This window comes from Archocentrus centrarchus, chromosome 9, assembly GCF_007364275.1.
Source record: "Archocentrus centrarchus isolate MPI-CPG fArcCen1 chromosome 9, fArcCen1, whole genome shotgun sequence".
Taxonomy (NCBI): domain Eukaryota; kingdom Metazoa; phylum Chordata; class Actinopteri; order Cichliformes; family Cichlidae; genus Archocentrus; species Archocentrus centrarchus.
In genome coordinates, this window is record NC_044354.1 from 26,030,840 (window position 1) to 26,045,586 (window position 14,747).

The window sequence follows — 14,747 nt, forward strand, 5'->3', positions numbered from 1 at the left end:
AAATCTGGAATCTGATAAGTAAACAATGGAGCCAGAGAAACTGAGATAAACAGAAAATTAAGTATGAAAATAGGTAGCTTTTTCACATTTCTGTAGCTTCTTGCTTAGCTTGCACATCCTAGCTGTGACTGGACTCCTTAAGCAACACAATATTGTAGCAAAACATTGGCTGACGCAGGAAGAATCTGCAGTGAGGTTTTTTGCATGACTGCAGAGCAACTGACTTCATCAGTCCAACAATTTTCATTCAACCAGTCCCCGCCTCGTTCATTTAGATGTGTTAAAACTGGCCTTGGAGTAGAGGCTAGATCAATTCATAGTTTGTTTTTTGTTTGTTTGTTTTTTTGGTCTTTTAGAGGGGTTTTTTGCACCATGAAGCACTGTGCTGCAACTGAATGAGAGTTAATTCATCCCAGCCAGAGACCTGAAGCCTTTGTTACAGACACAGTAGTTAGCCATGGCCTGCCATACTAAATTGAAGGTAGTAAGATGGGACGTGTGTTTGCATTACAACAATAGTATTTCTCTGTAATGGCAGAGAAACTGAGCTTTGTTAAGATACCTCAGACTGTTCATTATCTGTTTTGTAAATGGATGGTTAATTAAATGTGAATATTTTGAGAATGTATTTGTACTTGGCGCATGTTTGGAAGTGCTGTTTAAATGTATTATCATCATTCAGCCCACCCCTGATTTCTTTTTTTTTTTTTTTTTTTTTTTTTGCATTTATGTCACACTTACATGTTTCAGATCATCAAACAAATTTTAATATTAGACAAAGATAACCTGAGTAAATGCTGTTTTCAAATGATGTTTTCATTTATTATGGGAAATGTGGTATCGTAGATGTTTAATTGTTCTTACATATTTGCTTTCTGCACGAGTATTTGTTATTTGATGTTGTCAGCAATATGTGTTAATGCTGCAGTAACATTGAGCCCAGTAGGGGGCAGACTGAGACTATTATAAGCATTGTTGTAACTGTGTTCTTGAGTAGAACAAGCGTGCCAAAAAAAAGATGTCTGCCGCTCGTACAGTGTTATGTGTGCATGTTGGTCTGCTGGGTCATTAAAGTGAGATCAAGCTGAATATGAATGATTATTTCCTGAAGATGTTACATCTTTTTGGCGACGAGGATTACTCAGAAGAGAAGTAAAACAAAAAGAGTGACGGGAGCCTGCGACAGGTTTGGCTAAAAGACAGAGGGAGAGAGAGCGGGGATACGAAGAGGAAACATGGCTACAATCGGTACGTTGGCACCGTACGATCCCAAAAGCCAAACGTGGGATGAGTACTAGGGTTTAATCCCGGGATCCGGGATTCCCGGGAAATGCGATCAGAACCATTTCCCGTTTCCCGGGAAACGTTAGACGGGAAACCGGGAAAAAAGTCGCGCGCGTCGATTTGACTTTCAGAAAGAAAAGAAAGCTTCAGAATGTTAAATTTAAGGAAATATTGAGAGAAGGGTTCGTTTAATGCGAAAAGCATTACTCTTCATTTCAGGCACGTTCAGCCTCCGTTTAAGGCTTCAGCCTTCATCTCAAGCGTTTTAATAGAGGTATTACACAGTTGTACTTTTTTCCTCTTTAATTTGTTGAAATCGTAGGCAATGTGTTTACCCTAAAGTATTTTGTATTATATCATTTTATATTATTATATATTGTTATATTGCATTATATAGCCTATAAAATATGCCTGCCCTGAACAATAAAGAAATATCTGTTTAACTTCGAGTGTTTCTTTTCCTCGTTTGCAGCCGCTTACTAACAACCATGAATTAGGATACGGGCCTAATGTGTGAAGAAATTATCATGAAATAGATTGCTTTAACATATTTCGCTTTTAAAATGGAGTTGAGTAAAATGTATATTTTTTAGGCTATAAGGATTGGCCAGTTTTTCAAAAGACGATTCACAGCGAACCTACTTTAACCCTCAGACACGGTGTTATAAATTTGCTGTTGTCAGAATGGCAATGACCAAGTCGTAGTGCATTACTCAAGGCCCTGTGTTATGTCATATTATAGTGTAGTACCGTAGTTAACTTTTCAATGACTATTACAGCGTTCCACTGGTGGAGATATAGTGCAACAGATGTCGCCACGACAGCGTGGCTGAGTCTTTATCAATGCTGTGGAGATGAACCGTATTGTTTTGCACCAGCAGTTGTAAAATATCTTGGAATAATTCCATGTACAATGGAGGAATATTCGAATTATATTTGTTAAGGGAGTGTTGAGGAACGATACAACACCGCATAGCTCGAGCACTCCAATGTCGAGATGTAGGTTTTATTGCGTTAATCAAGCCGACGTTACCCCCTACTGGGCATAACAGGACATAGCTGGAAAGCTACCTCTACAATATCAGAATAGGTTAAGGCCGACACAGGCTACAGAAGGCCTAATTAAAATAAAAAAAATAAATAAACTTTTTCCCGGGATTCCCGGGAAATGGCTCGTCATTTCCCGGGATTTGATTCATGTCATTTTCGGGAAAAATATTAAACCCTAATGAGTACAGTGAAATACTGGAGCAGTTTTTCGCAGCTAATGGGATTACTAACGCAGACAGGCAAAAGGCAATATTAATAAGTGTCGTTGGAGCATCGACCTACAGCCTGATGCGTAACCTTCTCAGCCCAGCCAAGCCAAAGGACAAAACTTTCCAAGAGCTTGTAACTGATGAAAAACCACTTTGAACCAAAGCCCAGTGAAATTGTGCAAAGGTACAAATTTGATTCCCGCAACCGCAAGCCCAGTGAAACTGTCATGGAGTACGTGGCCGAGCTGCGTCGCTTAGCGCAGGATTGTAACTATGGCAACACGTTGCAACAGAGGCTGAGAGACCGGATCGTCTGCGGAATTAATGACGACAGAATTCAGAGGCGTCTCCTGTCAGAAACAGACCTCACGTTTGACAAGGCTCTGTCAATCGCTGTGTCACTGGAGACCGTAAATAAAAATGCCCAGGACCTACGGACCTCAGGTGCGACAGCAAAATGTTTCAGCGTCACCCGAGGGTCGCAGGAGGCTCGTACATTTAAAGGAGAAAGCAGAGACTGTTATCGATGCAAAGGAACCAATCACACAGCAGCCAACTGTAAGTACAAACAAGAAAAATGTTATGTTTGTGGCAAAGTAGGCCACATAACAAGAGCATGTAGGAACAAAGCTAAACAGAACCAGAAGAAGTATGGACTAAAAACTGAAAAGACAGACAAAAAGCAGAGTTCACACTACCATTCTCACAAAGTTCATGAGATAGGTGATGGAAGTAAAAGTGAGAGCTCAGAAGAGGACTCATTCGCACTTAACTGTATCAAGTGTATCCAAGAGCATCAGAGTAAACTGTACAGATTAGGGCGCCGGAGTGCAGTGCACCTGAGAAAAGTAGACCCCTACACTGTGGATATGGAACTTAATGATCAAGTTTTAACCTTTGAAATTGATACTGGATGCTGCCTAACAGTTACAAATGAACAGACTTGGAAATGCTGCAAACTCCCCAGCCTGAGGCCTGCCAAAATCAAGCTGGAATCATACACAGGGGATCCTGTGAAGGTGATTGGTGTAACAGCTGTCAGAGTCAGGTACAAGCAGCAGAGGAAAACACTGCCCCTTGTGGTGGTCGAAGGGGATGGCCCCAGCTTGCTAGGACGAGGCTGGCTAGAGGAAATACACCTGGACTGGAGAGAAATCAAAAACAAACACAAAGCTAAGAAGGTGCACCAGGTAAAGACAACAGAAAATAACACACTACAGCAAGTTTTAAGCAAACATGAGGATGTGTTCAAAGAGGAGTTGGGCACCCTGAAAGGCACAAAAGCAACCATTCATGTAAAACGGGATGCTACCCCACGATTTTTCCGTCCACGATCAGTTCCGTTTGCCATGCGAGCAAAAGTAGATGAGGAAATAGACCGACTGCTAAAAGAAAACATAATCTCACCTGTGAAATATGCTGAATGGGCGGCACCTGTTGTGCCGATTCTGAAGCCTATAGGGACAGTAAGGTTGTGTGGAGACTACAAGCTTACTGTAAACACAGTAGCTTCTCTGGAACAGTATCCAATACCCAGAGTGGAGGACCTGTTTGCTGCACTTTCTGGAGGAAAGCAGTTCTCAAAACTGGATATGAGCCACGCTTACCAGCAAATACTCCTGGATGACAAGTCCAAAAAGTATGTGACAGTGAACACACACCGGGGGCTGTTCACATATAACAGACTGCCTTTTGGAGTGGCTTCTGCTCCAGCCATTTTCCAGAGGACCATGGAAGGCCTTTTGAAAGGGATACCCCTATTGGCTGTGTATTTAGATGACATTTTGGTGAGCGGGGTGAATGAGGCAGATCATCTAAAGAACCTGGATGAGGTGTTGGTCAGGTTGAAAGAGGCAGGCTTACGATTGAAAAGAAGTAAGTGTGTCTTCATGCAAAATGACGTGGAGTACTTGGGGCACAAAGTGGATGCACAGGGGCTGCACCCTGTAGAAAAGAAAGTTAAAGCCATCATGGACGCTCCTACTCCTACAAGTGTCACAGAACTCAAAGCATACTTAGGTTTGCTAAACTATTACAACAAGTTCCTTCCCAATCTGGCAACACTGCTGGCCCCCCTGCATGAACTCTTAAGGAAGGACATGCGTTGGACATGGCAAAAGAAGCAAGAAGAAGCTTTTCAGAAATCAAAGGCTCTGTTGAACTCAGCAGATGTGTTGGTTCATTACTCAGCAGACCAAGAGTTAATTCTCTCTTGTGACGCATCTCCATACGGTGTGGGCGCCGTTTTGTCACACAAGATGAATGATGGCAGTGAAAGACCCCTGGGGTTCATGTCACGCACACTCTCTCCAGCTGAAAAGAGATATTCTCAGCTTGACAAAGAAGGTTTGGCTGTAATGTTTGGCATCCAGAAATTCCACAAATATTTGTATGGTCGAGTCTTCACTATTTATACAGACCATAAGCCCCTGATTTCTCTTTTCAACATGAAGAAGCCTATACCACAGATGGGCTCACCAAGAGTGCAAAGATGGGCTGTGACATTGAGTGCCTATGAGTACCACATTGTGTACAAACCTGGAAAACACCATGCAAATGCAGATGCGCTTAGCAGATTACCTGTACCAGACACGGCCCCTGAAAAAGAGATGACAGAACAAGTCTTAATGATGGATGTATTAGATGACACACTTGTGGACACCACACAGCTCAAACGCTGGACAGCTAAGGATATCATCTTGTCCCAAGTTCATGAGTATACCTTAAAGGGCTGGCCGGCACAGACCGATACTCGCTTCAAACCATATCAACAAAGAAAAATGGAACTGAGTGTGAGGGATGGATGTGTGCTCTGGGGAGCTAGAGTAATTATCCCCACCAAAGGCAGAGACAAAATACTGAAACTTCTGCACCAGACTCACACAGGCATGTCAAAGATGAAGGGCCTGGCAAGGTCATATGTATGGTGGCCGGGGATGGATGAGAGTATCGAAAGAGAGGTACAGTCATGTGACGAGTGTCAAAAACACCACAAATCACCACCCACTGCACCATTACACCCCTGGGAATGGCCAGAATCACCGTGGTCAAGGATTCATGTGGATTATGCAGGGCCATTCTTAGGTGAAATGTTTCTCCTCATTGTGGATGCTCATTCTAAATGGATGGACATTTACCCAGTGAAATCGCCTACATCACAGGCTACCATCGAGAAACTGAGACAGAGTTTCAGTGTGTTCGGTCTGCCGAAAATGTTGGTATCAGACAATGGAACATGTTTTACAAGTGCTGAATTTGCGACATTCATGAAGCGAAATGGAATTGATCATGTGAGATCAGCACCTTTTCATCCATCTTCCAATGGCCTGGCAGAGAGGGCAGTCCAGACCTTCAAGGAGGGGATGAAGAAAGTAAAAGGTGACACACTGCAAACAAGACTGTCAAGATTTCTGTTCAGTTATCGCATTACGCCGCATGCAACAACAGGCTTGTCACCAGCGGAGTTGATGATGTCTCGGAGACTCAGATCAGCTTTTGACCTGCTCATGCCTGATGTAAAAACCAAAGTGCAGCAAAAACAACTGAAACAGAAAGAGAGTCATGACACAAAGAAGAAACTGAGAAGTTTTGCACCAGGAGACAAGGTGTTCATCAGAAACTACTCCTACGGTCCAAAGTGGATCCCAGCTGTTATCTTGAGCTCATCAGGTCCTGTGTCATACACTGTCACCATTGGAAATGGTCAAACCCTGAAACGACATGTGGATCAGGTGAGATCCAGATTAAAAGACACTGTCCCAAGTGAACTAGACACAGAGGGGGAACCGGGACCTGACACAGACTCGGGCTCCCACAACTGCTTACCCACCATAATGGACACAACTTCACAAGCCTTGTCATGTGATCCTCAGGAGCTGCCACCTGCTCCAAACATCCAGGCTCAGCCTGATGCACCAGCTGCGCCTGAGGTGCGACGTTCTCAGCGAGAGAGACGTTCACCTGTGCATCTCAAAGACTTTGTTAGATAGAGACTTTTTTCTTGGAGAAGTTATGTGCTCTAAGTTCACAGATGTTTCTTTGTAGTAAAAAAAAAAAAAAGAAAAAATATATATAATATTGTTCTATGTTGGTGTATATTATACTGCCACTGTTTAACGTTTCAGACAAGTACAAGCTGTCAACTTGAAGGGGAGGAGATGTGGTATCGTAGATGTTTAATTGTTCTTACATATTTGCTTTCTGCACGAGTATTTGTTATTTGATGTTGTCAGCAATATGTGTTAATGCTGCAGTAACATTGAGCCCAGTAGGGGGCAGACTGAGACTATTATAAGCATTGTTGTAACTGTGTTCTTGAGTAGAACAAGCGTGCCAAAAAAAAGATGTCTGCCGCTCGTACAGTGTTATGTGTGCATGTTGGTCTGCTGGGTCATTAAAGTGAGATCAAGCTGAATATGAATGATTATTTCCTGAAGATGTTACAGGAAAAAAGCTCAAACAGCTGAGAAACAAAGTCACTGACATCCATCTGTTATAATGTGCTGTGTGGCAGGCAGGATTACAGAAAACTCACAAACCGTGGACCGCAGGAACACTGACGGTAACACGACAAAGACCTGAAGAACACAGACAATATAGCTGGGAAGGGCAGGTGGACTGAATGACACTAAGGAGACAGGGAAAGCAAAACTGAACACAACACACAAGGAACAGGAGACTGTCAAAATAAAACAGGAAGAGACCAAACATGATACAAACCCAGACTTGATGCAACACAGGGAATACAACTAAATATAGAACACACGATGACACAGAGGAACCAAACAGACACAGGAACACAGAGACGCGAGGGAGACAAGAAGAACAAAAAGAAATGGGAATGAAACACAATAAGTATAACTACAACAAACTAGGGATCAAAACCCATAAGCAAACTCAGAACACAGAAGAAATACAATAATGACAGAACCTCAAAAGAACAAACCTCAAAGCACTGGGCAAATGGCCCAGGACCGTGACACCATCAGTCTGGAAATGGTTACAAAGCTATTTCTAAGGCTTTGGGACTCCAGGGAACCACAGTGAGAGCCATTACTGTATCTACAAATGGAAAAAACTCGGAACAGTGATGAATCTTCCCAGGAGTGGCCGGCCAACCAAAATGACTCCAAGCGGGCATCAATGACTCGTCCAGGAGATCACAAAAGAACCCAGAACATCTAAAGAACTGCAGACCTCACTTTTCTAAGTTAAGGTCAAAGTTCATGAATCAACAATAAGAAAAAGACAAAAATGGCATCCTTGGGAGAGTTCAAGGAGAAAACCACTGCTGACCAAAAGGAACACAGAGACCATCAGTTCATGCCCTGAAGCCCAAAAGCACTCAGATTATGTCGCAGGACAATGATCCCAAACAAACCAGCAAGTCCACCTCTGAATGACTCAAAAAAGCAAAATGAAGGTTTTGGAGTGGCCTAGTCAAAGTTCAGATTTAAATCCCACTGGGATGCTTTGGCATGACCTTAAACAGGCTGGTCATGCTTGAAAACTCTCCACTGTAGCTGAATTAAAACAATTCTGCAAAGAAGAGTGGGCCAAAATTCCTCCACAGTGATGTGAAAAACTCATTGCCAGTTATGACAAATGCTTGATTGCAGTTGTTGCTGCCAAGGGGGGCACAACCAGTCATTAGGTTTAGTTTAGGGTGCAATTACTTTTTCACACAGGGCCAGGTAGGTTAGGATAACATTTTGCCCTCAATAAGTGAAATCATCATTTAAAAATGCTGCCAGCTGCCAGTGCTCCCGGCAGTGGAATCTTTAGGTGGCGCAAATCTCCTGGAAGCACAAGTTTTAGATCACATAGTTACCAGGTCTCAGTAGCTCTTAATCAGGTGCATATGAGCCTCAGTCACTTTATTCACCATATCAATTCAAAAACAAATGGCTAAGTAAGAACCAGGAATAAGAACTGCTAAAATCATAATAAATATAAACCACTGAGAATGCTGTCATTTCCTGTGATTGTCATTATTGTGGTAAGAACCAACTCGTCCAAGATTTTTGCAGATGCTTCTATGGCATCAATTTGGAAATCCCAGGAAGAAGATGAAGACCATCTGATTAAGTGTTATTAAGGTTATGGTCTTGGTGATCCATCAAGGATGACCAGAGATATTTATGCATTAACTGTTCAGGAATTACAGCCACTTTTATACAGTTCCATGGATATGTGAGACCTGTTTTCTCATTATTTCATGACACATTAAATAGATTAAATATCTGGAGTTGATACCAAGTGTTGTAGCGGTCACTGGCAATTGCACGGGTGGCAGCCAGGCTTCATGTTTAGATTTTATTTTCTGTCACCAGCCACCCTACAGAGGAACTTGCCCTTAGACTAGTCCCTTGAACCGCTACACACAAAAGCCCACAATAAGCCAAAGAATGGCAAGTAACACACAAGATAGTGCAATTCAATGACCCCCCCCCCCCCCCCCCCCCCCCAAAAAAAAAAACCATTAAAATAACGGGAAGAGAAAAGTATGAAGAAGAAGAGAAACAGAAGCATATCATTTATCAACCATGGTAGAGGCAATGTTATGCCATGGGCCTGTATGGCTGCCAGTGGGTCTCTAGTATTCACTGATGATGTGACTGCTGATAGAAGCAGCAGGATGAAGTGTGAGGTGTACAGGGCTGTAGTCTCTGCTCAGATTCAGCCAAATGCTGCAAAACTGATCAGACAGCTTGCCGGAGTGCAAATGGATAATGACCCAAAGACTACTGCAAAAGCAACAGTGGCCAAATCAGCCACCTGATCTCACCCCAGCAGAGCATGCTTTTCAGTTACTGAAGACAAAGCTGGAGGATTACGGTACGGCACCATGAAATGCCACCAACACATTTCTCAACATTATCCCATTTATCATTTTATTGGCTGCTGAATTGCTCCACATAATTTAATTTATACATCTGCTCGGAACCTGGCATAGACATTGCCTGATGATTAATAGGCAGCAATATTAACACGAGGTCTACCATCTAAAATAAGAGAACTATGGAAACTCTGCCATCACAATAGGAATGGTGAATATAGATGCAAGGTCAGTATTTCCACTGATTACATTTCTAAGCCTTTGAGTTTCTGTATTTTGATCTTTTCTTACATTAAGATATAAGTAAAAGCAGAGAGAAGCTTTTTACTGTTGAGCTTTTGCAATAAAAACATTTCTGAAAGTGCGTCGCTCCCATTCTAGCATATACTGCATTTCCCTACCGATCCTTCCAACACACACACAATACTCAGTGACTGTGTGTGTGACTGTGGTGTGACAGAATGCCTTAATTATGGATTAATTGTGTCATTAGCAGGTTTCTGCTGTTGGCACCACATTGGGCCTGTCAAGGTTAATTACTGGAACATGTTTATTTGCTGTCAGCCACTGCAGCAAGCTGTCACTTGCATGGAAACACAGACAAACACACACGGACCCTGTTCACTCAAACAATTCACAGGGCACCTCTTGTCCCACAAGTCCTCGCCGCTTTCCTCAGCGTTTTTGTTTCTGCCTCAGCGCACTTTGTACAGTACTCAATCAGCCACCTGAAATGCGCACACACGGTCGTCCAGCAGTTTGACTCCATCCAGAAGAAACGCACATCACCAAAAGAGACGGCGCGGACAGCTGCAGCAGGGTGAGGGATGTGATGGAGAGGCGGTGTTGTGAAATGACAACTGACGATTTGTAGTGAATCTAATTCATCGTGAACATCATATCCTGTGCTAGAGACCACCCTGGTTTCACTATAGAGGAAATGACCTGTATTGTTAATTCGGTTTGACCTTATGTCCTCCTTTATTCGTCAAGTTCATCAGAAGAAGCTGCGCACTCACGTAAAAGGAAGGTTTGAAGCTCGCAAAAGAAGTGAACTGTGCACAGACGCCTGCTATTCTCAGAAGTTCCAAGGTATCTGGATGTACTCTGTGGCCTCACTGTTTAGCTTCACACGCAAAACTGTCGCAACCTGATACAAAAATCCCGTGCTGCAGGAAACACACGAGCTGACACGCAGCAATGAAAGAAGAAGTGCAATAATTACATTTTTTAAATGAGGAGAAGGCAGCACCCTTTTTGAACACAGGGTTGTGTAATAAATATCAAAACAAATGTTTGTTGCCAGCACAGGGGTTGCCCCATCCTTCACATGTGGAACAAAACAGAATCTGTGCGTACTTTTGGCTGCTCGTAGGCACAAGGGGTCGCCACTGCATGTTTGATTTGGAAGAAGAGCAGGCAGTCATATTTTGACAAGATTGGCAAGACTTTGAGTTGACATGCATATCAGCTCGCTAGTCGTGCTAGTGGGTTGGACCCTTCGGAGCTGCGTTAATTATTCACGACTGATTCAACAAGGTGCTGGAAATATTCCTCAGAGATTTTGGTCCATATTGACATGATAGCAGTTGCTGCCGATTAGTCAGCCTCACATCCGTGATGTGGATCTCCTGTTCCACCACATCCCACATCAACAGATTGAGATCTGTTGACTGTGGAGGCCATTTGAGATCAGAGAACTCATTGTCAAGGTTAAAAAAAAACAAAAAAAAAAAAAACAGTTTGCGATGATTGGAGCTTTGCGACGAGATGGGTTATCCTGTTGGAAGCAGCCATCAGAAGATGGATACACTGTGGTCATAAAGGGATGGACATTTCTGTCACAGAGGAAACTGAGACTCATCAGACCAGTCAACATGTTTCCAATCTTCCATTCTACAATGTATTATATTACATTTGGATAAGAATTTAGTTTAGACCACAAACAGTGATGAACTGAGTCCAAACTATCAGACAGGCAATAGATGAAAATGTCAAAAACACCCTTCCTTCTACTCCAGGTGCACAGTTTACCATGAATGTGAACACTGTGGTTTAGTGCTGATGGTCAGTTTTCTGTTTGTTATTTGCACATATTAAACACTCGCCAAATTTAATGTCAGCAAACAGTAACATTAAGCTGGCACATGGCTTGCAGGGCACCCCCTCTTTGAAGTCTGGCTCTCTTAGTGAGCTGAGCAGTCTGTCTTTCTCAAGTTTGTCTGCCAGCCACTTCCAGGGCTGTGTAAAATAGCATACTTAACAATATACATGAACATTTACTACATGACCATCAACTATTATGCCAAACCATAAAATGATACTGTGGTTAGCACTATCGCCTCACAGGAAGAAAGTTCTTGGTGTGTGGAGTTTGCATGTTCTCCCCGTGACTGTGTGGGTTTCCTCCAGGTACTCCAACTTCTTCCTACAGTCCAAGCACATGCTAGCCTAACCACGTTAGGTTAATTAGTCATAAATTGACCATAGGAGTGATTATAAGTGTGAATGATTACAACACTAATGGTTGGCCCTGCACTAGTGGGGTACCCCGCCTTTCACCCCCACAACCCTGAAATGCATAAGCTGTTGAGAAAATAGATAAAAGTTAACATTCATTTATCTTTTACAGATAATATTATGTTAAATAAAGTGTTTCTTCGTACCCTATTCTGTCCTGCAAAGGTGTACTTACACTGCCAATGAATACACAAAGGGAATCCAAGGTGAACTCACCTCACTGTTGCTTCGGGTAATAACTGAGTGAGCAATATGATGATTTTAACCACTTTAAAGCCATTTATACAATTCTTTAAAATGCCAAGTGTAGAAGACACAACATACTGAGTTGTAAGTTATAAATTTACCTAAAGTTTGCAACATTGGCCAACATAAGGTCCTGGTCAGACCAAGTAAGGCTGTAAACAACCAAGCGAGCAAAACTGAGTTTTAGTGTTTGTAAGAGGAGGAAGTTACACAGCTTTATATGGTATAGACTAAGTCCAAAGGTAGACTCCGCACAAGTGGCCCTGAGATGCCATTGACGTTTAAATAACATAAAAGTATTTCATAAAAAAGAGTACTGCTCTTGTTTTACACTGAGCTTGAAAATGAGGAAAAAGAGGCTGGGGGCATAAAAGAAATATTTACAACAAAGGATGTTCAGAATGAATGAAGTTCATTTATTCTTTACAAGCCATACTTTTCCCCATAAATGTTCCTTCTTTAGCTGAGTGTGGTCATAAAGGGTATACAGCTCTTAACAAGCATGCAAATGTCTACATAATATTGCCCAACCTTGTCAGTCTTCACACGGTGCTTTCGGGGTTTGGAAGAAACATTTTAATATCACAACATGTTGAGAAATAGTGAGAAATACATCATATGGATGTCTTTTGTTAAAATAATCCCTCATAAGTCAAGTCTCCTCTTCCATCCTTCCAAATTCAATTTAAGACTCCTGCAAGGACACTGCTGAGTAGCACAGAAACAGGAAATGACATCAACCTGTCACCAGAGACTGGGGCTCCATTCATCAGATGGAAAAAAAACATCGTCCTCACTGAGCGAAATGTTGTCATGTTTTCTGAAATACTGCTGTGTTTTCATGTTCTAATGATGATCCTGTCACCCTATTTTGGCTCTTAATTTAGTGATTAAAAGTAGCCTTCAAGCTAAAAAATGTGTATATATTACATATTATGTTAGCATTTGGGGCTAATTGCACTCCTTAAAAAGGAATAACCTTTAATAGATGTAACTAGAGCCAAGAAGCTAAAGGTTACAGGACCTGAACTAAAAGAATATTAACTTTGTCAAAGAATGCGGATGAATTCTGGGCATAATGTAATGCTAGATAAAAGGAATGAAAAAGGATCGCTGTAAGCTGCAAGATCACAACAACACATCAGTTTTTAAATGTTAAATTAGGCCTTTATCCTCTCCAACACACACTTGAGCTTTGTAACCGGTATACGAGTATATTTCAGAGCAAAGACTGAGCATTTGTTCGAATACCACAACAACAGCAGCATAAAAAGCTGAGAGAAAGGAAGCAGGGCAGACAAAAAGAGAAACCGAGCATGGCTGCTTTGATTGATTTCAGCTGTAATCTGCTCACTAAGTCATCTCCTGACATCTCTCTCCCCCCTCCATCTCTAACAGACTCTCCGTCCATTAAAGCCCAGTCGGGTCCTGGCTGAGCAGCTGTGAAGAGACAAACCATTTATCAGCCTGTCAGCTCTTGCTGCCTGTTATTCCAGCCAGCCAGACTGCATGGCAGTCCAAGAACCAATAACTCAGGCTGAAGAGAGCTGGCACTGATACCTGACAACACCCATATGAACACGCACATATAGTATATGTACAGAGCTCACTATGCTCTAGACTCAAATCTAAAAGAGACACATAACACTTTTTTTTTTTTTACTGAAAAAAATGGGGTTTAGACTGAAAGTCACAAAGTTTCTGTGTGTGTGTGTGTGTGTGTGTGTGTGTGTGTGTGTGTAAGACAGATAACAAGCTCTCACTCACTCACTCTGATGAGACAGACAGCCATTTGACATGCTGACAGACTGACTGATGGTCTGAGGGACACTGTGCTAAATTACAGCAAAGCAAGCCAGCTGCTCCACAGCAACATGTAGGAAGCATGGACTGAGGGCGCCATCTAGTGCACAGGTTTTCATTCACAGGTGTCAAGCAGGGAGGCTGGAAAGAGTTCCCATTAATTTGTTTTAACTACACTCATACAGGAAAAGAAGTCATGTGAGTACAGAACCAGCTGAAATAATGACCATCTAAAAATGAGAGGACGTACCGCACAGTGAACCCGGGGCTTTCTGAGCCTGCTACCAAGCCTCTATGAGCTGTTTTGAAATCTGATGATCCAGCTGTTATTGGTACCTGTGACTGGATTAGTAAAATTCCAAATGTGAATGTCCTATACGAACAGCTTCAACAGAGCCTTCAGGATCAGTGATATATTTGGTGTCTAAACTTAGCATAAAGTTCATGCCATAGACAGGCAACATTGTTTATGTAGTACTGGCTTAAAACTGCTAACAGATCCCAGCTGTAACAAGTGTAACTTGTAATATTAAACATAACAAATTTTAAATGTGTATTATGTGGATTTTTTTTTTTTTTTTTACACTGGGCAGCACAGTGTTGCTGTGGTTAGCACTGTGGCCTCTGGGCAAGAAGGTTCTGGGTTTGAACCTGCCTGAAGGCGCTGCCTGTTTTGGCACGTTTTAAGAAAACATCACAAAATCAAAATGAAAACTTTCTGGACACAGCCAATCAAAACACAGCGAGTCAACTGCGAAAATCTAAATCACTGACACAATGAGAGTAAAACATCAGCT

At 42.2% G+C, this 14,747-nt stretch overlaps 1 protein-coding gene across 1 annotated transcript; it reads left to right on the forward strand.

The window, feature by feature from the left end:
- Nucleotides 1–2,683: 2,683 nt before the first annotated feature.
- LOC115786207 (uncharacterized protein K02A2.6-like) lies at nt 2,684–6,833 on the forward strand. Its single transcript, XM_030738262.1, has one exon. The coding sequence runs from the start codon at nt 2,684–2,686 to the stop codon at nt 6,530–6,532; it is 3,849 nt and encodes a 1,282-aa protein (XP_030594122.1). The 3' UTR covers nt 6,533–6,833.
- The last annotated feature ends 7,914 nt before the right edge of the window (nt 6,834–14,747 follow it).

Coding starts and splice junctions, on each gene's coding strand:
- LOC115786207 (XM_030738262.1), top strand. CDS start 2,684: ATGAAAAACCACTTTGAACCAAAGCCCAGTGAAATTGTGCAAAGGTAC.